The sequence below is a fragment of the Leptinotarsa decemlineata genome, unplaced genomic scaffold, assembly GCF_025532065.1.
Source record: "Leptinotarsa decemlineata unplaced genomic scaffold, Ldec_3_MD MMD2_tig00003798_RagTag_RagTag, whole genome shotgun sequence".
Classification (NCBI taxonomy): domain Eukaryota; kingdom Metazoa; phylum Arthropoda; class Insecta; order Coleoptera; family Chrysomelidae; genus Leptinotarsa; species Leptinotarsa decemlineata.
Window position 1 is genome coordinate 1781881 of NW_027412596.1, and position 23827 is coordinate 1805707.

Sequence of the window (23827 nt, forward strand, 5' to 3'; positions counted from 1 at the left end):
ACTTAGTTCCCAAGATATTTTATCATTTTCTCATTATATCAAACTGTTACGAATGTTCTAGGTTCTGATTAAAACATTTAAAGATATAGATAAATTACTTTACCTTCAGTGAAAATCATATCCACTTCTTCGGATTTCAGAGAGATACTTCGTTCTTCCTTAAAATCTGAAAGATTAGTCCATAATAATGCTGTTATTAAACTGTCACTTCGAATTGAAGATACCAGATGAAATAATAACTTTTAAGTTGCCAATTCCAACAAGTATACTAGTGAAAATTCATGAGTCGTTCAAGAGGTTGAAATAAATGTCATTATTACTGGACTGATTAATATATTTTGCTACTATATCATAAAATCTGTTTATCTGCATTATTTCTAGCCTTAATTTTTTTATAGAAAAGTTGACAAAATACTTGAAGGTACATAAAATTCAATATCTTGCAAGTTGTCCATTTTAACTAAGAATTACTTACCATCAGATGAGAGCTTATCATTTTCTGTGGATTCTTCTTTTGATTCTGAAAAAATATTTGTCATAAGTGTTAAAATTATAAAAGTCAATATTATATATGATCTTCATAAACGGATCAAAATCATTTATATAGGACTTTGAAGCAGTTTTCTTATTCAGCACACAATTGTGACAATAGGAGCACAATTTGGAATTGGGGCACTTGGCATTCACTTTGTGAAAATAAGAAAAAATAGGCACTATTTTATTTTTACCTTTAACACACGACATATTTGCAGATTTTTCATTTTTTGAAAAAAAAAAATATTTATTTCTCTACATTATTGTTGTTGCCTTCAAAATAGTCCCCATTGAATATTATGCACTTGTGCCAGCTTCTTCCAATCCTCGAAAAACACTTCTTGACCTCAATATTTGGGATATATCCTTCAGCAATGTGTCCTCTTCATTTTTGAAAATATAAGAAATTGACAAACGGTACCATGGACCGCTCTTGGGCACTATTTTTCCCTTAACTTGAGCACAATAGGAAATTCCTAAATAAAAACATTGTTTTAACCTAGAGTCTAGTTTTTAAACTAATATCTGAAATTAATTTGAGGAAAATCTATAAAAAATATGAAACGAAATATTTCATCTAGCCAACTGCTCATTACAAGTAATCCTCAGAGGTGTTGTTATATTATTGGGAATAAGAGCCTATAGGTATACATGGAATATAAAAAATGGAATTGAGTGCTCAGAGAAGACGTGAATGAGGACGCTCGCCCTGGACGCCCCAGAACATCAACAACCCATGAAAATTTTGAGAAAATGTTATGGAGATTTGTCGTATCACTATTAGAGAAACTGCTGAGGATGTCCTCACATCGGTTGGCTCATGTCATGCAATTTTTTCGGAAATTTTGGGCATGAAGCGTGTGGCAGCGAAGTTTGTCGCATGAGCATCGCTCAGGAATTGTTGAATGACGTCATGACTGGTGACAAATCATTGCTATATGGATATGACATCGAAACCAAAGTCCAATCATCCCAGGAGGGCTAAGACCAAAAAAGCACATCAAGTTCGATCAAATGTCAAGGTTTTTCTCACTGTTTTCTTTGATTACCTTGGCATAATGCATCAGGAGTTCTTACCACATGACCGTACGGTCAATACGGAGTATTATCTTGAAGTTATACTCCGCTTGCGAGAAGCAATACGAAGATAACGTCTAATTCTGTGAGAAAAAAAACAATTAATGGCTTTTGCATCCCCTGCACCTGCTCACTTGTCATTGCTTGTTCGTAGTTTTTTTTTGTCCAAAAACAAAACTGTAATCATTCCTCAGACAGCGTATTCACCAGATTTCGCCCCCGGCGACTTTTTCCTGTTCCCAAGATTGAAGAGATTCATGAAAAGACGGCGTTTTGCGACGATTGAGATAAAATCGGAAACACACAGAAAATATATAACAGTTCGGCGAATAAAAATGCAATCACAACAATCGTGTACATATATGTATAAATATACATCACAGAATTTACTGTCCTATCACAAATACGTTCGCAAAAGTTGCATATTCTACCCCGAATTCAGCTGCTTCTGAAACTCGGTTGCAAAAGTGAAAAAATCAAAGTCTGTTTCATTTGCTGCTCTTATAAACCATAGTACACAGAAATGAAGATACTGAATATCGTGATAGTGAATATAGAGCAAACAGTGATCCAACGTATAAAGCTTCAATTAATAAGTTTAATAAGAACATTCAAAATTTGATTCAAGAATACAGAACCCACAAATGGATTCAAAAATGTGAAGCCATTCATGAAAAGAGGGGCAAATCCTATTGGAATGAAATACGGAAATTATCCAAATACAAAAGGGGTGGAGTATATACTAAAAATATTATAGATAACAATATTGAATATGAGTAACCTTCCAAAAAAGCTTACATATTTGCTAAAAACTTAAAAAAGGCTGGAAGAAAGCGTCAACTTCAACTTCAACCGCAATCATTATGAAAATGTGTACGAAATCATCTTTTCGCAGATACCCGTACAAAAAAATAATACAATCACATAATAATATCACAAGAAACATGTTGAGAAAGCTGGATAATGAGATTCACAAGTATATCATAAAAAGCTATGAATTTTGCCTTAAAACGCATTATATACCTGACAATTGGAAAATGGGCACAATAAAAACAATTCCCAAACCAAACAAGGATAACTCCCTTAGAGAGAGTTATCGTCCGATTACTCTCCTGCCTGTAAGTAAAAACTTTTACGAAACCGTACACTCCAAATGCTTAATGATACAATTCCAAGCTACCAGTTTGGATTTAGACAAGGAAGATTTACTATGCATCCTCTCACGATTCTCATGAACAACATTGAAACAACCAAGCTGAACAACAACAAAACGGCAGCGATCTTTATGGATATGAACAAAGCATTCAATAGCATCTGGCACAAGGGTCTTTTATTCAAACTGCATCAACTGGGTTGTCCTAACTATCTAGTACATACAATTAAGAATCTGCTAATTGACAGGAAACTGAGAATTAAAATACTGAGTAGTTTTTCAGACGAATTTATCCACAGGGTTGACCGCTCTCACCATTGTTATACTTATACAACTATGATATTTATCATCACCAACAAGGGAATATCAACCACTTCAGGCATAATGCATATATTCTACAGTATGCAGATGACACAGCCCTAATTGCGCAAGATCAAACGCTAGACAAAGTTATTAACAATTTGGAACATCTTGCAACAGTAACAAATAACTGGTTCAATAAATGAAAACTCCAGCCAAACCCATTTAAGTCTCAGTTCATCATATTTAATCATCGGAATTCCGCAACTTCTCCAACATATCTTACATGCAAAATCGACAGTTAATTACCTAGGTGTTACGCTTGATTCCAGACTAAATTTCAACAGCCACATCAATAACAAAAAAAAGAAAGTGATTGCAAGAATCGCACATTTCACAAATTTGACAAACCTGGGAGCAGGTGCAAACATATCAACAGGAAGCCAAATATATAAACTAATCTGTCTTCCACTTATTGAATACTAGCACCCACTGTTTCTCAATATCAAACAAAGGGCCTTGAAAACATAGTATCTGAAACAACAGCTATAAGGAAAATAACAAGATTAAGGCATCCCAAAAACCCCAAACACAACCCTCCAAGTTCTCTGCTGTAACAACAAAAAAATTACATTTATAAAATGACGGGGAATCCAGAATCAAAACTCTTATAATTCTGCAAAAAAAAGACTACAGGAAAAAAAAACAAATCCAAAAGGGAGGTGTATGATAGTGCCCTCACAAATAGTAAAAATGTTTCAAAAACTGCCTGGAAAATAGTAAATGAGATCAGAGGGAAATCCACTTTTAGTAGTGAAAGCATGTGCCTTACTGCGAATGAATTCAGTGAATATAGTTCCACAATGGTTGACAATATTATTAAAACAATACCTCCCACCGATCTGAGAGGAGAGGAACTTTTGAAAATGAACGTAAAAACCTCGGTATTTCTGAGACCCTCACGAGAACGAAATTTTAACACTTTTGAGAACCTTAAAAAATAGTAGTAGTATGGATGCATACAATATCAGTTCGAAAATAATAAAACTCGTCCCTGAAATTTTAGCAGAACCTCTTGCACATCTGATAAATATCTGCCTGGTAAGGGAGAGTTTCAATCACACTTAAAACTGGGAAGAGCAACCCCTATTCTAAAGAAAGGTGATGCTAATAATTGTGACAACTACAGATTTATAACAATAACTCCTATAATCTCAAAAATAATAGAAGCAATTATCAAGGACAGATCAACCAATTTTTCAGAAAAGGGAAAACTCCTAGATGATCATCAGTATAGTTTTCATTCTCTCAGATCAATCTCTCAAGCTGTCACCGATATATGTAGTGCACACGATAGTAAAAAATCAAGATGTAGGGATGCATACACGTGCAATCTTATGTGACCTGCCAAAGGCATTTGATAGTGTTTCTCATGATATTTTGTAGAAAAAACTCCACAAATATGGAATACGCGGAATAGCATTAGATGTCATCGAGTCATACCTAAAAGACACACAGAAGTATGTATCACTAAATAATAAGACATCAAAAACTATAGAAGTCAAACATGGGGTGCCTCAGGGCTCAGTGCTAGGTATCCTATTGTTCATTATTTACATAAAAAAACTCACCAACATTTATTGATGCTGCTTATGTTTTTATGTATGAGGATGACTCCACCCTTTTGTTACAGGACGAAAACTCAAGCGTGATAGAATGTAAGTCAGAGGAAACATTATTGAATATGGAAATCTTTTCAAATTCAAACGTTATGTCCATAAACAAAGAACATCTCTTTCACAAAAAATCGGCAAGCGCTCGACTATCTAGCGAAGTATTGAAGACTGTTTACTATGGCATGGTATATCAGAGGACCAATCCAGTCATGGATCCAATCTTATATGACGGGCAGGAAACTCAAGGTTCAGATTGAGGATGAGTTTTCTAGTGAATTCGATACCTTCATTGGTACCCCTCAAGGAGGGGTGTTAGGCCCACTTTTATTCCTACTATATGTGAACGACTTACCCTCATATATAAATCATGGACGCGCATTCATTTACGCAGACGACACAACAATTATAGTTGCAGCTGATGGCCTATCTGAGCTGGAAATTTCAACACAAGTAGTCATGAGTAACTTCGCACAATGGTGCAAAAGAAACCATCTTATTATAAACGAGAAAAAAACTGTGATGATCGAATTTACTGCACCGCTGAAGAATGAAAACAATTTAAAACTATTAACTAGCACTAACACTATAATTTACTCATCCAAATGCACCAAATTTCTTGGAATAGAACTTGACCATAAATTGAACTTCAACAAACAAATTGACTGCCTATGTAAAAAATTGAATAAACTTTACTTCGCGATGAATAGTCTGAAATCGAATTTTTACCGATGTCAGCTGATTAACTTATACTATGCCTTAGTCTACTCAGCGATCAGCTGCAACATAATCGTGTGGGGCAGGGCGACCGAGATAACGAGAGTATTCATTCTGCAAAAGCGATTTATTCGCCTGATATTCAACTTGGACTATAGGGAATCATGTAGAGAGACTTTTAGGACAAATAGCTTGATGACTTGTACAAGCATTTACCTCTACAAGCTATTAAATTATACCCACCAGCACAAAAATAAGTTTCAAAAAAATAGTGATCTCCACCAATACAACACTCGAAACAAAAACAATGTCCACTTAAGCAAATTCAACCGTCTGCACCTGAAAAAATCTCCACTCTATGCAGGAGGATATTTCTATAACCTGCTACCAGATGAAATAAAAGCAAATGAAAATATAGTCAAATTCAAATCCACCTTGAAATCATTTTTGATTGACAACTGTTTTTATTCCCTAACAGAGTTTACTGAACAATTACTAAAATGAAATAACATATTCTCATCCCCTACATAGCACCAGGCATATATATATATATATATATATATATATATATATATATATATATATATATATAAAGATAAATATATTTCGGGAACAGATCTTTATGGCCATGATACACGAAATAAAAATCAATATAGAACGCCAAAAGTAAATAATAAAAAAACAAAAATACAAACTGAATATTTGCCAATGAAACTGTACAACCAAATACCATTGGAATGGAAGTATTACATAACTAAAAAATTAAAATACCAACTAAAACAATAATTGCTACTGAATCCACTATATTGTAACGAATCTGAAGCCGTCCCTGACCAATATATTGGCCAGCGAACAAACACATGACATCACCGCAATAGGAGTGCAGTCGGCAACCGCCGGTTAAACTCTAGTTGAGTACCGAAACGACTACAAAATTCTAGAACGATCGTTACCGATATATAAGGCCGGCTTCTCGTCCCAAGAAGGCAGTGGAGTTCAGAAAGTGAATCGAGCGGTTAAACAAGGAATTCAAATAGTGGAAATAAATTAAGCGTTAGTTGATAAGTGTTGTAAATAAATTAGTTTGTGATTAGTGAAATATTAGAAGTACATTTGTATAAGACAGTTAATTAATTTGTCATAATATGATATAAATGAAATTTTTCTTCATTAATGGGTCTAAATACTTATATTTTTGCTCGTCAAGAGTGTGGACTACAGATTTTGTGATTGATGTTTCTGTGTTTTCCATCGATGTGCCTCTAAAGTTAAAACTGTTCATATATGTGACTGGTTTTATATATGTAAATATCTAATTCTTGATACACTAACGTATTTTTTCATTATTAAAATTTTTTTTAGTTTGAGAATACTTTCTACAATATTGTGACGTACCTAAACAAAAAACTGTTGTCTGACTATTGTAACATTCTGTTTTCTGTAAAAATTTTTGAAGATGAATAAATATCTTATATTATTTTATCTTAACGGTGATGACATCACCCGAAGACGATTGTAGATACTAACAATCGAAACGTCGTGAACTAACGTGACTTGGAATCTCTCCACTTTTTATTTTCATTTCTTTATTTTTATTTATTCAATCGTTCTATTTTTACTTGTATTTTATTTCACTATTATTTCATTTCAGGTTTATTTTGGTTAATATAATTGTTATTTTCAGCTATTCATTTTCAATTCTTCTTTTTTAGTTGTTTCAGGGATTTCAAATCATTTTATATAGTAGACAATGGAAGTCCGAACTAGTGAAATTTCTTTCAATATGTTAACCAGTTAATGTACATTGAGTTTCAGTTCCATTTATTCATCTAATGTGTATTGATGTTTTAGAATTAATATTAAACCCTTTTGATAGTTTTCTTTTAAGGACAAAACACAAGCACTACAGGAAAATCCTTAAGGCGCTCTAAGAGCGGTGCCTGTGCGAAAGTAGCGAAACACAATGTATTCGAATCGGTGGAGATTAAATCCATTTGAAAAAAACTTTCTCAGGAAGTTTCTCCCACTTGAACACAGTTCTCCAAATGAAAGAGTTCTTAAACAGTAAAGTTCGCGGTGTACTAAGTTGAATCTCAGAATGATGAGTAGTCACAGTCCGTTGCGTGTTTCTGATATGTACCGCTCTTGGTGGAATTAAATGTGGCAAGACACTTCAACACTGCCCGTGAAAGTATGTCTAGAAGAGAGACAAGTCTCTAACCTTCCTTCGATGTTCCAGACTATCAAGGTTGAGAGTGATGTTCTTGCCTCCAATCAGGCGGATTTTTCCTTTCTGGATGAAACTCGGCAGCTTCAGGGTATGCTTAGGGGCGGAGCTCCATACACGAGAAAAATACTCCAAAGAAGGTCTGATCAGAGCTTTATAAAGCATCAAAGATTGCTGAGGTTTGAACAGTACCATCTGCTCTATTTAGCCACTGATGGTTAAATCTTCATTAATCCAGAAATGTATTTTTTGTTTGCCAAGCTATAACCTCCACATCATTTTTTCACAAATGCAATATGAATATTCATTCCATCGAAAATATTTTGAGAGAACCTAATCTATAAACCCCATAGGTTATTCTCATTGTTTAGTTGTATTTATGCTGCCATTGGGATACTATTTTTATTACCGTATTATTATTAGAAGAAGATACAATGCCGCTCATGATGTTTGAAGTAAATTCCCTTTGCCCCAAAATTAAAATAAACATCCAATTTAATCCAATCAATATTGATTTACAATACATACCTGGTTCTTCCTTGATGTTTCCTTTTTTTGGTGTGCAATGTCCATCTGAAAAACAGTTTCCATTATTTGAAAATTTGTATAACTGATAGGTATTTCATTTTTCAATTTTTATATTCAAGAAATAAAATTTGCATGACAATAATGTTTTTGAGAAAGATTATAGTATGGTAAAAGAAGAGGTAACGCCCAATGTATATATTGTTTATGTATATGTATAATTATAAGAATATTACATCCAATTTGAAAATAAACAAATCACCAGTTATCAATAGTATTACTTGAGAAATATTGAGAACAGTATATTAGTAACACATTTATATATAGCACGACCACTTATGCGCTCATTCCATTTAATAATAAAAACTGGTGAAAATCCCAGTATACTCAAAATAGGATTGATGAATTCAATATATAAAGCAGGAGAATCAATTACAAAATCAGAGATTTTCAACATTAGAAAAAGTATTTTAAAAAATATTGAAAATTAATATTGACGAATTTCTTGAAAAAAATTATATTTTTTTCTGAAATACAATTTGATTTCCGTTCTAATGTATGTTATGACCACGTATTATGACTATTTTACATCTTACAACTGTAATTTATAAAGCGTTAGAAGAAAAGTTCCTAATTATTTGTTTATTTCAAAGTTTAGTTAAAACTATTCATAATAACTATACATTAAGTTATTATGAGATGAATTGAAAAAAAATTTATTTTCTTGTTTGATTTATAAATCGATGTAGAGTAATCAACAAATCGAAAACAATGTGTTTAAATAAGAGGCCAAATTAGTTCAGAAAAAATATTGAATTATGCGGGTCCAAAGAAACAGTTTTTGGTATTTTTTATTTAAAAATGTGATTTGCAGGTGAAACCATCACAGTTTATAAATAAAAAACGAGATTTACTTACTTCATAAAAAATATAATAATTTTTTCTAAGGGATGGATTAATTAGATAAAGTTACATATGTATTCTTGGTAATATCACGCCAATATTTTATATAATACGAAAGGTGTGTAGAATAATCTAAAATCTTTGAGAGTCCGCAACATTGAGTAAAAAGTGACGTCATTTCATTTTTAAATTCTTTTCAAAAACCCTTTCATTGGATACCCACATTATGAAAATGCATAAAAAATAACTGGCCCTGCCACCTTAGATTCAAAGTGGTATCATTTCATTTTTCGTATTCTTTTCAACAAACCATTTCATTTGACACCCATATCATGGATAAACATAAAAAATAATTACTCCGCTATCTTGGGCGGTCCGCCATATTGAATATAGAATAACGTCACATAGCTAACATAAACATTGCAAGTTAAATAAGAGCTTATAAAAAATGAATCCATTCATCTGGAAGAGATTATTCCTCACCTAATTCGAAATAGTGAAAATCTAAATCTACCATAACTACAATTTACAGAATCTGATCATTCTTTTAATATTAATCATATGTATCAATAACCTGTGAATTTCCTGACTTATTTCAAAATTTGTTTGATAATCCAAACAACTAAATTAAACAATCTCAGATTAAATGAAAATTCAAAACACTAAGTACCCACCTTCAAAGATGTCATCAGGTGTATTTTCCGTCTCATAGTTCCAGTCAACAGTTTCCACATCATATGTATCTTCTTCACTTTCTGTGCTTTCTTGTTTTGGTGATGATTTAGTTTTAACTGGAATTTAAAAAATGACACTATAAGTACATATTTTCTCGCATCAGGAAATAATCAGAATTACAACTGCAAATACATTAGGTTGTTTCAAATGTTTTGTCCGTTTTAATGTCATCTTTTTTTGTAGCTCCATATCAAAATAAATATTTATTTTACTGTGACGTGTGATATACAGAATTTTGTTCTATATACATTGATGTTGTTCATTTTTTCCAAATTATAAATGTTTGCCTCTTTTCAGCTATTACTATATAATGCCGTTAAGCGATTTTCGGTCAATATTTCTCTACGAATTCAAATTGAACCAAAGCGCTACCGAAACAGCCTGAAAAATTAACCAGGCATTTCGCAATGATAGTGTTAATGAATGCACTGTTCGATGATGGTTTGTGAACTTTCGTTCTGGAGATTTTAGCCTCGAAGATGAGCCCCGAAGTGGTCAACCTACTGTAATTCAGAACGAGGATTTGAGGACCCTGGTGAAAACTGACCCATCCCAAACGGAGCGTGGGATGGCGCAAGAACTAGGCATCAGCTCCCATGAGGTTTTTGATGGTTTAAAACGTATTGTTAAAATTAAAAAGGTCGAAAAATTAATGCCATACGATTAGAACGACCGACAGAAATTATCACGTTTCTGTTCTTTGCTTTTGCGCAACCAAAACGACCCTTTTTTTGGATCGGATCGACACGTGTGATGAAAAGTGGATCTGTTAGATTTAGAATGTATGTTTCTATCATTCCCTCTATATATAGACTTTATATTTAGTTTATGTGATGTTTCATAATATTCTCAGTTAAATCAAGTTTGTTAGTGAGAAGATTTTAGATTAGAGTTGTCAAATAAATAGAATTTTAAAACGTCAGAAGACTTTATTTGATAATAAAATTATATCCATCTCATATTTTAAATAGTGGCGACCGTGACAGGACTAAGAGCGCCCGTACACGAGCCACATTTTGCCGTCGGATCGACCACACAATTGCAGTCGCGTTCCAGCGAACTCAAGCCGCCCATAAGAAATACTGTACTACACGTACACGGGCGTTCACAAAAGTCAAAATGGACGTCTGCAGTCACTTGCTGCTGATCTCCGCCGAGATTTCATCGCGGCATCCGCCGTACACTAACCACAAACTTGCAGTCGTACCCAACCGCGTACACCGTGGTGTACTTTTTCTCATATTGGTCTCACAGCATTCAATTTTTGATGTCAGTTGCCTCAACTGCAAGTGCGGTTTATATGACCGCAAGCCGACTACAAAAATGTGGTTGGGTCAACCGCGAAGTGCAGTCAACGTGACCAAAATGTTGTGGTTGCCTCAACTGCAAATATGTGGTCCGTGTACGGCCGAACTAAGTTATTGATGATGGATATTATGCAGAAAGAAAGAGAGCAACTGCGAAGACATTTTTGCAATACTAGCAGCGATTTAGATGTAGCCTTGAGTACGAAGCAAACGAGTAAGGCACAAATACTATCACTCTTGAGACAATTGGAAGACAAGAGAGATCGAATATTCACCATTGATGAGACCTTCAAGGTGTAGTTATTTTTCGGAAAGTTCAAAGATGCCGAAGTTCAACACGAGTTCGACGATATGGAGTTTTATAGAGCAGAAGTAATCAAATATAAATCTGAATGCGAAATCCGATTGGCAGATAATCAGATGCGAGCAGATTGTGAAATCTGTTCACAAATTTCTTATGGTGAAAAAATCAATCGAAAATTCCGATTGCCAAAGTTAGAGCTGACCAAATTAGACGGAAACGTGAAAAGCTGGATCGGGTTCTGGGAACGGTTTAAAAAGATAGACCAGGATAAAGACATCGATTCAGAAGACAAGTTTCAGTATTTGGTGCAGGCAACGGAACAGGGATCACCAGCACGGGAACTTGTGGAAAGTTTTCCTCCATCCGGCGCAAACTACAAAAAAACACTTGACCAGTTGAAAGTACGGTTCGCTAGAGATACATTTCTGATTGAGGTTTATGTGAGAGAGTTACTGAACCTAGTTCTTTACCATGTAAACAAAAATAAGTCAGGTATGTCATTATCATCTTTATACGATAGATTGAAGACTCAATTACGAACGTTATAGTCATTAGGTGTGACAGGGTATTATAGATTAACATACCCTCAGGTCAAACAACCAGAAATCAAGAAATGGGAAACGCTAACATATTTTGGAAAAAGAACAGAAAGAATCGCAGGTTTCTTCAGAAAAAACAATGTGGAAGTAGCATTCAGACCACATGCCAGGTTATCTCATTTCCTTTTCAATGCCAAATATAAAGTCGACAAGTTGGAAAAATCTGGAGTTTATAAGTTTAAGTGTCCGGAGTGTAATAGTGTTTATGTGGGACAATGAAGCCGAAATTTCCAAAAACGGTATGCTGAACATGAAAGGTCCTTCAGACTAGGAAAAAATGATTCGACGTTTTCAAACCATTCCTTGGCATGCAACCACAAGTTTCCGAATCTAAACGATACGGAAATTCTGCACTATGCAAGGAAGGGTTGCAAACTCAATTATTTAGAATCCTTGGAAATTCACAAGCATAAACATTGCGGGTGTAACCTGTTAAATAATCAAATCGATTTAATATACTCTCCGGTTTTTAAATTAGGCACATCCGCATTGTGAACTGTAAATTCAGGTACTCAATCAAGTCAAGTACCTCTATTTCTATTAGTACCTACAGGGGCGAATTTAATGAATCATTGTTAGTTTATTGTATAAGTTTAAAAATGTCCGTATAGGACGAAACTGCAGTAACGTTAGTTACAAATAAAATTGGTAAAAAAACATAAAAATTTTCATTTCTCTTTTCTTTTGTAAAATGTGCACGGAAACATTTTCCAATAATGTGCTGTGATTTAGATTCAAAAAAGGTTCAACCAGATCCAAACAAAAATTGGAAAATGTTTTGACAAGTAATTTTTCAACCGACACACTCTTACAAACTGTCGTCAAAAGTGACATATATAATCATTAAAAGAAACTTGTCAGGGCTTTGCTGTTTTCCGGTTCTCAAAGAAAATATATTTCATCGAAGTATGCAAAAGATTTGAATTTTAAGCCCTCAGGAGAGGAAAACATACAAGGTGTTTTTGGTGGTTTTCAATCATCTCCTAATCTCCATTATATATACGATATCGCAATAATTGACATTAAAAATGACTTCTCATGCCAATTATCAGTATTGGAATAGAAAAAGATATGTAATACCTAGATTGCTAGATTTAGCTGTTATAGATTTTTTGAAAAATAAAAGCATTACTTTATGTGATATTAGGCATATTGAAACTTTGAAATATGGACTTGTTGCCTTAGAAACGTATCTTGGATGGTCTATAATAGGATAACAAGTCTATAACACAAGTAACAACCGTATTTTTTCCGGTTTTACTGATTTTTCTATTGCTGATTTGTGGAATTGGATGTTTTTGGTATAAAGGAGCCCGCAAATACCACACCAAAAGAAATTATTGATTTTAGAACGGAAAAGTATTTCAAAGAAACAGTTTTGCAGACAGATGATGGTAGATATCAAGTAAATCTTCCTTGGAAAGAAGGTCATTTAAAACTTTCTAACAACAAAGAAATAGCTGAAGCTTAGAATATTGTCTTCAACAAAAAAGTTAATTAGTTTAGGAAAATTTGAAGATTATAGTAAGGTTTTTGCAGAATGGGAATCATTAGGTATTATAGAAGTTAGGGGAAATTCAATTGATAGGCCAAGTCACTATTTACCTCATCGTGCCGTTATTAAAGAAAACAGTATCACTACTTAAATTAGGCCGACATTCAATGCATCAACAAAGGATAATAACGGAAATTCACTAAATACATCTGTTTAAAATCTGTTTTTCCGTTAACCAGCTGTCGCACCCCTACGAACGACAACCCTCAGAAGTCGAAACTTGTGCGAGCTAAGGATTAACGAGGTCTTACCTTTTAACGTGTGATTCCTAACATGGGTTGGACGATAGCAAGTCAAGATCGATCGTTCAGACTAGGGCTTGAACCACCGACCAACACGGCAGTCAATTCGAGTGAGTGAACAAATCACCCACGCCGAACCGCTTGGCTACCGACCGACCGACCGACATGTTTAGAAAAAGGTCTTAATCTGTTAGAGTTGATTTATTCATTGTTGATAAAATTCAGAATAGGAATAATAGGAGTTACATCTGATATAGAAAAACTATTTTTGTAAATTGATGTTAATCCCAATGAAAGGGACAATTTGAGGTTTATTTGGTGAAAAGATGAATCAAAAACCGAAATGAAAATCTTCAGGCACTGTCGAGTAGTTTTTGGTTTGTGACCTATCCCTTTTTTGTTAGGTGCGACTATCAATCATCATTTGCATAGGGCACCAATTCATTTGAAAAATACTGCTGATAAATTGAAAACATCGTTTCACGTCGACAACTGTGTCACCAGTGTCAATAATATTGAAGAATTGGCCACTTTTATTAGTCGATCAGAAAAGTTAATGTCGATTGTAAAATTCAATCGCAGACAATGGTTATATAATTCATCGGATAATTCTGCTGGCGACTTTTCCAATGAAAGAAACGTGTCTGTTTTAGATATTTCATGGGATTCTGAAAGAGATGTTCTATATTGTGATTTGTCCAGTCTCATTGATTTGAATATTACACCTAAAACGAAACGGGGTTTATTGTCAAGTGATCAAAAGATCTTTGAACCCATTGATTTCACATGTCCAGTACATTGATTCCGAAACTGTTATTACAGTTAACATGGACACTAAAAATTGGTTGGGATGAAGAATTACCAAGTGACACAATCGATAAATTTGAAAGAGTGGATGAAATAATTACATTTCTCTAATTAACATTAACATCTAACATTAATTTTATTCATCGTGAAATCCACATAATTAAAATTACATACATTTATCGGACTAGTCAAACAGTTTAAAATACAAAGGGTGCACTTTAAGATAATTCGAGACTTACAATAATACATTCAATCTACATTACATCTAAAATTTAAAAAATCATTTATGTCATAAAAAGCATGACTTGCTAAAAATGTTTCAAGTTTGTTCTTAAAGTTTAAAATGTTTTTTGACTCTAGAGTTTTGTCTGTATCCAATATGTCACCGAACTTGTTATAGCATTTAACTCCTATGTGTTTTGGAGCATGTTGTGCAATTTGTAAGCGTGAAAAAGGTTGGTGAATGTTTAATTTGTTTCATGTATTATAAGAGTGTAAATCAGCGTTTATTTTGAATGTTTGATTATTTTCTTTGACATACATTATAAGTTGCAGAATATATAAACTTGGTAGTGTTAGAATATTTTCTTTTTTAAAAACCTCTTTACACGATGATGTTGGGGTCATTTTGTGCATGGCTCGTAATATTCGTTTCTGGACTGTAAAAACTCTATTGAGATGTGTTGATGAACCCCAAAATATTAAGCAATACTGAATACTTGACTGCACCAATCCATAATATACAAGCTTTAATACATGGGGTGATAATGTGTCTCTTATATTTCGGATTACATAACACAGAGAACTTAGTTTTGTGGTTACTGTGTTCACGTGCGTTTCCCAAGTGAGCTTTGGATCTAATGTTACCCCAAGGAATTTCATTTTATCAGCGACTTCAATAGATTTGTTGTCAATATGTAAATGAGGATTGGAATCAAATGTCATATTTTTTGGTAGAAATCGCATATATCTCGTCTTTTCTGCATTCAATGTTAGGCCATTTTCTTGACAGTATTTACTAAATTCAGTGGATGCTTTGTTGCAGTTCTCAATGATATATGTATATGTATATGTATATAAAATCCCTAGATCACTTAATAATTTAACACATTTCATTATTGAAAATTTTTCTATTCATGTATTTTGTGATGCCAGCAAAACAGCATATGCATCTTTTGTATTTTTAAGAATACATTCAGGCTGATAAAAAAAAGGTCTTGGAATACATTTGTGGGGAATCGCGTGAAAGAAATAAATTTGTGCAATAATATTGATGATTGGTATCATGTACAATCCGGCAGATATTGCAATCACGAGGATTCACTGCGAATATACTGATTGAATTGAAGTGGTGGGAAGGTCCTCAGTTGTTAAAACAGAGTCCAGAAAATTGGCCTCATACAGAAATAATTTGTTCAACGAAGAATATGAATACTGAACAGAGAAAAACGATTTCTGTTAACTTCGCACAAAGTGAAAATTTTTCCGGACATTTCCGATACTTCTCCAAATATACGAAAATTGTGAGAATGATGGGTTATACTTTGAGATTAGAACTGGCGAATTAACTTTCGATGAAAAAGAAAGGGCAGAAAGAACTTCGTATTTTAGAACTTATATAGAGAGAAAGTTTTAGTTTGGATAAAAAATCGATTGGAAATCTTCATTTGATGATAGATAAAAACAATATTATACGTGTACAAACTAAACTTATACTGGGTTATGACAGTAATGATTTCAAGTATCCTGTTGTTTTACCATACATACAAAACATGATATTGTTAGGAAACTGATCGAGGAATAACATAAAATACATCTTCACACAGGGGCTCAAACGCTTCTTGGAATATTTCGTGAAAGATTTTGGATACTGAAGGGAAAGAAGTTTGTTGAAGAAGTGCTAGAAAAATGTGTCCAATGCAAACGATTCAGAAGTGAATGCAGAAGTGAATGCTCCACTACCGAAAGGTAGGATAAACAATGTGTCCGCTTTTGAGATAAGGGGAAGATTTAGCTGGACCATTATACTTGAAAGGGGGAAAGAAGTCCTGGATCATACTGTTTACCTGTGCAGTATATCGAGCAGTGCATCTGGAACTGGTGAAATCTCTATCAACAGACGCATTTTTATCATCACTGAGGCGATTTATAATTATATATTCTGACAACGGAACGAATTTCAGTGGAGCAAAATATTATTTGAAGATAGACTGGAATGAAGTTATGGACTACTCTACAGTTAGAAAAATCAAGTGGCATCAAAATCCTCCAACAGCCGCTTGGGGCGGTTAGTGGGAACGCATGGCCAGAGTAATTAAGAAATTACTTCGTAGAAACTTAGGGAAAGCAACTTTAACATGTGAAGAATTGATGACGACTTTATGCGATTGTGAAGCCATAATTAATGCAAGGCCTTCAACTTATATTTCGGATGAAGATAATTTAAAACCTCTCAGTCCTTCTATGTTTATTTCGGATATATCTACCAGTGACACTCCAGATTTCGATATCATAGACAGACATCATTTAGTTAAACGACATAGATACCTGCAAAAGATAAGAGATGGCTTCCGAAGCCAATTCAGAAAAGAGTATCCAGCGGAACTCTTTTACTAGTCAAAGGAGAAAATAGGTAGTTTAAAAATTGGAGATGTTGTTCTTGTCAGCAGCGACAATGTGAAGCGAATAAACTGACATCGTCTCTTCAAACTGACTGCTTTATTTCTGCAACTCTTCTCATGACAAAAATATCGCATATCAACCAAATTATGGAACACCCTCTATAAAAAACGATAAGTGACAGTATTTACAGTGACATGGATACTGCAACAAAGTAGATATATTTGCTGAGGGTGCCTTCGAAAAAACAAGGTAAGAGTGGTTTCTTCAAATCTGCAATGTTTACGATTTCAAAGATGACCTCAGAAGGGTATTCCGACTACGAAAGTGGTTGACCATAAGAGCTCCATGGTCCATCTTTAAGCTCTTCAGTTGTAGATTCCATAGTTTCAATGGATATATTTATAACTGTCAACAATGTATTCAGTTTAATGATTTGTGTTGTTGTTTTATTCATGTTCATACTAGTTAGGTTTTTTGTTTCAGAATTCCCTATTTCCGACAGGGAATGGATATCAACAAGAATCGTAGTCAGTTTGATTGTTTGGGTTGATGCATTAATCATGTCTAATTCAGATTTTCTTTGAATTTTGTGATTTTCTTGCTCCGTCTGGGAATGGACATCAGCAAAAACTGGTGTGGCCTTATCTGTTGTTTTCTTATCTCTGAGGTTTTTTATTTGGACTTCAAGTTCACGATTATTGTTCCGCAGTAGCTCCACCTTATTTAGTGGATCGTTTTTCATATCAATTGCTTCTTCGTAAAACATCTTATGTTTTTGGGTAATTTTTTCAATTATGTCGTTTTTCATTATGAGTTCACTTTTCAGTTCATCTATTTTTGATAAAATACTTCTCAATTTCATACTTATTAGGGTCCGAAATTGGGTCATTATTTTCACTGATGTTACAGCTCTTGCAGATTATTTTAAAACCGTCTAAGTAGGTAACGAACCTAGTTCTCTGCGAACAACTGGTATGAAATACCCCAGAACATGTTATACATACATGATAGCAGTGAGCAGATTTTTTCTTATAGCAGTAAAATGCTGTACATGGTACATGTAATGTTTGTAATCGAGTTCCAGACACTTTGCTGTTTGGGTCGGATCTTTCCTGCACTGATTGAAACCGGTCTGCAGGTGATCTACTCGAATAAATTCAGCATGATGAATTTCACTAGTTCAGACTTCCATTGTCTATTATATAAAATGATTTGAAATCCCTGAAACAAATAACAGGGATTTCAAATCATTTTATATAATAGACAATGGAAGTCCTAACTAGTGAAATTCATCATAAAACATTGTCAATCACCTTCAAACAAATTCAGCAGGGTCCTACTGCTGGATGAACGAGAAACCTCTGTGAGGTATCTTGCATAAATGTATGTTGGATATAATTCAATATCCAGAGCCGCAATATTTCAAAATATTCATTTTCTTATTTCTTAATTGTAAATTTAATGAAAAGTTTCTTTATAATAGTAGTAACTTACAACAGTATCATTTTTGATATATTATATGAATATTTAGAACAGAATCATGACAAAATATTGATATCAATTGTAGGTAATGCACTCATCCCTCTAATAATTTTGTATGTGACAATTGTAATCATTATTTGAAATCCAATTAATCTGCCAGAGAATGTAAAAGTATTTGTAGAAAATGGTTTCATTTGAAATGTACGGATCTGCAAGCGAAAGATTTAAACAACCAAACGGCAAAAGATGGATGTGCTCCAGTTGTATTAAAATTTATAATATAATGGAAAATGTACTGAAAAAAATAACAGAATTGCAGAAATCCATCGATTTCGTGGCCAATCAATACGAAGATAATAAAAGTGACAATAAAGAAATGTTAAAACATTTTTGAAAGAAATCAAGAATGAAAAAAATTATTCAATTTATGAAAATAAACTACTGAAAGAAGAAATTGCTATCATAAAAAAATCAATCCTCTCAAATACTGGAAAACAAATGAAAATAAAAAATAATATAGAAGTGAGAGGAATACCAGTACAACAAACAGTTAGAGATGAACAATTAATTGAAACTGCTTTGAAAGCAATTAGAATCCATATAAATTCCAGTGAAGTATCAATTGGCATAGTTAGAGAAATAAAAAAAAAAACAAAAAATCATTTTGAAAAATACTTGAAAAAAAAAAGACACAATTACAGCTACAAAGACATATTACAAAACCAAAGGTTCACTCACAACAGCAAATATTAGAAATGGTGGAGAAACAATAGTAATTTATTTTAATGAAGAATTGACCAACCGAAACAAATACTTGCTGGGAAAAACCAAGTTGAAAAGAAAGGATATACATTTTTGTGGTATAGATGATGAAGATATTCAAAAAATCCTTACTATATAAATAAAAATTTTGAATAATACATAACAGACTTGAACTGAAAAACATATATTAAATATTTAGATGTATTTACTATTTCTTTATCATCTAGAAAACTTTGATTTGTTAATTATTACCGAAACTTGGATAAAACTTCCTTTCACATTAATTGTTATGACCAACTTTAAACCAAAATGATGGAATAATTGTATTCATAAAAAGTAATATCGCCTACAATTATAAAGTAGAACACATTGGAGCTCTTAATATTCTTTCAATAAATATATTAATCAATAATAACAATACATTAAATGATACAGTTATATATAGACCTCCTGCAACATGTCCATTTTTAATACTCAGGTGGAGATTACTACAACTAGGAATTCAACATTTTTTCATTACCTGCTGTAGGGCTGTATTTGAGGGTATCTCTCCAGGAATCATCAGTGTCTTGTCCATCACTTCCTTCAATAGGTATAAGGCTTAAATTGAACTTCTTTGCTGAATTTGTAGAACTGTTTCCTTTTGACGAGCAACCTGCATTACTATAAAGAGAACCACTGGCTGAAATTACACCTTGTTTATTAGAGTCACTGCCCAGTTCGACACTCCGATTAGAAGTATTTCCTGATATTATGGAATTGCAATCTTTGGCACAACATCCTATTTCAGTATCAACTTCACTGCAAATTAAAATTGCATCTGATTTTTTCGAAGCACAGCTCTGTGAAGACAAGGCCTTTCCTGAATGATTTGCATCAGTCAATAATGAATTATTCAAGGGTTGTGTTTGATCTATGTCACTGGTAGAAAATGAAAGCAAGCTATCAAGCATTCCAACACTTTCTTCTGTCACGGTTTTTTTCTCACATGCTCTTGAAAAAATGTATCCTGAATCATTTTCCAAAGTTACAACAGAAGTTTTGAAATATAAGAGTTCATCGAGTATATCTTTCACCATTGGGTTATACTTGTGATCCAGTTCTTTCACATCCTTTTCTAAGGAATTTAAATGAAAGGACATATTTTCTTTCATCATTTTCATCATATGTATTAACCCAATTCCCGCCTCTTGCATTATGTTTACATCAGGCTTGATATCATTCTTCAACTCAGACAGGTATTTATTGGATTTTTTCTGTAATGTCTGACACATATTTGATAAAGATATGAATGATTTTGATAGCTTTTTTTGTAGCTTCAAAAGTTCCTGATCTTCCGTTTCCATTTCACCAAGTTTACAAAGCTTATAAGGTTGTTAGTTTTGTTTTTGAATGGATTGTATTCAAATCCAGTTGATGTCTTCAAATCAAATTCAGTAATGATAAAATATCAAATAAAAATCCTTTGCATATTTCCGAGATCAGTCATATTTACCTACCAAATTCAGATAAAAATCTCAACAAAAATTCAAAAAGGTATAATCATACAATCATAATGAAAGCTGTGGTTCAAACTTGTCTCTCTTGGTTAGAAATAACGTTGCCTTCACTGTTGTCTCTTGTCATTTGTTACTGAACATGGTAAAAAATGAACTCCCTTAATAAAATGTCTGGGAACCTATGTAGTTACTTTGTAGTTAGGAGGCATTCAAAATCACGAAAAAACAAATATTCTTGGTAGCTGTTGATGACGGGCGTTCACTAATCACAATATCAAAAATGTGTCACGAACACCACTTTCATGATTTGAAACTAATTATCATGAACCGTTCTTTTGTTTTGTGCGATTACAATAATTTATCTTGTTATTTTTCAGCCCGTACTTCAGCTAGGTCCTGATAAGAAGAAGAATACTTCTTTTTTTTGTCATTTACCTTGGGTAAAAGTGAAATGGCAATATTATCGATGTTCTGAGTAATAGCCGAACCTATCTTGTTTGTAATGAATATTTACACTAAATGAATATTTTTTTCAATAAAGATATGCTTACAAGAACTCTGGATGAATCAAACTCAATTTTTATTTTGATTCACCCAATAATTGTGGATATCACTATTTTTGTTGTTATCGTTTGTGTGAACGATTTAACCAGTTTTCGCAGACATAAAAGTCAACCCCAATCCAATTTCTTAGGAATATTTCGCTGTGACATCACCTGCACATACGTTGCGCCCTGGCGTGTGAACAACTCTGAGGCGAGCAATCGTAACATAAACTCGATAATAATAGATTCGAGAAATGGCATACATACGTATATACGCAAAAATACGACTGATTGAGAAAGGGAACCCGAGCACCGGGTTTTTTAGAATGCTAAAAAACCCAATCGTGTCACTATCCCAACTTTTTGGTAATAAATCACAGCGCGCATGATCGAATCGTAGCGGATAGTTTGTGGATGCGCCGTGAATTGCCCCTATAATCGGCAACGTTTTCGTCTCTAAAATTTTTCATATACCTTACCGCTTTTGGCCTATCCTCAGAGCAACAAAAGACAATAGGGAGGCCTTTTCCATCCTTACATTGAAGGCAGCATAACTTTGTTTGTTTACGGAAAGTTGGACCATAAAACAGTGGCGGTTGGTTTAATCGATAATTGGAAGGATATTATATATTTATGAAATAAATTATTTCAGGTGAAAATGTATTCTGTTCAAATAGTTCCTACAGGAAATTTGATTTATCATTAATGATTATGGAAATGAGGCCAGTTTTTCTACCACCAACTAGATTTTTATTTATGTATAGCTTTATTGCAAGAAAATAGAAAAAAAAAACAGTCGATCTGAAGATAGCCAACTCAACTAATAAAACAAAAACCACATGGGGGTTTCGTTTCTGACATGGTGGTGGGCGGACGTGCCGATAGCGACCGCTCACAAAGAAGGTACGCGGACGCCATTGTTGGAGGTGGAACTCAGTTCGTGTTGTGTATGTCCGCCGTTATATAACGTGCAAGCAAAAGTTACAAAAGTTATAGTAAACATTGTTTTAGTGGTTTTAATTAAATAGTGCTCCCATTCACGCCGGTTGGAGGCCGGGGTGGACCGGATGTCCACGTGGGAGTGCTAAAGTGGAAGTGAAATTTAAGGACCCCTTTATTCACGCCGGTATCCAGGCCGGGGTGGTTCGGATAACCACGTAAAGGGGTCATATATGTGAATTCAAAAATCAGAAGGTCTCCCAAGAAGGAGGCGACCCAATAAATATATACGTAGTAAATCAAAATGTCTCCTGATTAGAAGGCGACATTTAAAAAACACATTTTTTTTTTATTGTAAAAAGTGTGACAAAAAAGGGGTGGCAGCATTGCTTCGAGCAAGACAGCTGCGCCCCTCCCGACGAAGCTTCTGTCAAATTGATGTCAATTTGATAGGAGGAGCCTGGACAAATGCGCCCGAGTGGGAAGCAACGTCCATACAATTAGAGAGAGAGAGAGAGAGAGAAAAACCACATGACCGTTAACCAAATAAAAAAGAAACCCAACCAAGTAACAGAAATTTCCGGAACAGAATTATCCACTAGAGAAATGGTCGAGAAATTCAATAATCATTTTACACCCGCTGCTGGAAAAGTCGGACGTGATCTTAAATTTACACAAAATATTATACCTATTTGTTCAACTTCATTATTTTTTTCCTCAATTTCTGAATTTGAGGTATTGGTATTAGATTTGATTCATAAGCTGAAAAACACGTATTCATGTGGGCTTGATGGGATATCTATCTTCAAGTCAGCATGGTTTCACAAATGGCAGAAGTACTGAAAGTGCTTTATATAATTTTCAAGAAAATGTAATAACAGCCTTGGATAGAAAAGTCCACATTTTTGGGCTATTTATTGACTTTTCTCGGACCTTTGATTGTGTTAATCATGACCTCTTTTAATTAAGCTCGAGCGATATGGTATAAGGGGTGTAGTATTGAATTTAATGAAATCATACTCAACTGATCGATCCCAGAGTGTAATAATCAACACAACTCAGAGCCAATCTCTCATTGTTAAACAGGGAGTTCCCCAAAGCTCAATTCTTGGACCTTTGTTATTTTTAATATATGCTAATCTATTAATTTCCTTCTTGACGTCGCTAAAGTCCAAGTAATATCATATGCTGATGATACAAATCTACTCATAACTGGCGAAGACACTACTGAACTTGTGATAACATCAGAAATGGTATACAATAAAGTAATGGAGTAGTCCGAAATGAATCATCTAACCGTAAATGTATCTAAAACCTCTT

At 33.8% G+C, this 23827-nt stretch overlaps 1 protein-coding gene across 7 annotated transcripts in view; it reads right to left on the reverse strand.

Annotated features, from left to right (window-relative positions):
- Positions 1 to 21341, reverse strand: part of LOC111512393 (uncharacterized) — a 99193-nt gene extending 77852 nt beyond the window's left edge. For 2 of the 7 annotated variants that reach the window (XM_074178443.1, XM_074178441.1), the window contains exons 1-5: positions 20045 to 21340; positions 9784 to 9900; positions 8210 to 8254; positions 476 to 520; positions 104 to 166 (exon numbers count right to left, since the gene is read on the reverse strand). In XM_074178443.1, the coding sequence (XP_074034544.1) occupies positions 104 to 166; positions 476 to 520; positions 8210 to 8254; positions 9784 to 9900; positions 20045 to 20870 (1096 nt within the window). In that variant the 5' untranslated portion in view covers positions 20871 to 21340. Of the gene's footprint in view, positions 1 to 103; positions 167 to 475; positions 521 to 8209; positions 8255 to 9783; positions 9901 to 20044 lie in introns of all 7 variants that reach the window. The other 5 variants (XM_074178438.1, XM_074178444.1, XM_074178439.1 and 2 more) reach the window with 5 other exon arrangements.
- Between the last annotated feature and the right edge of the window lie 2486 nt (positions 21342 to 23827).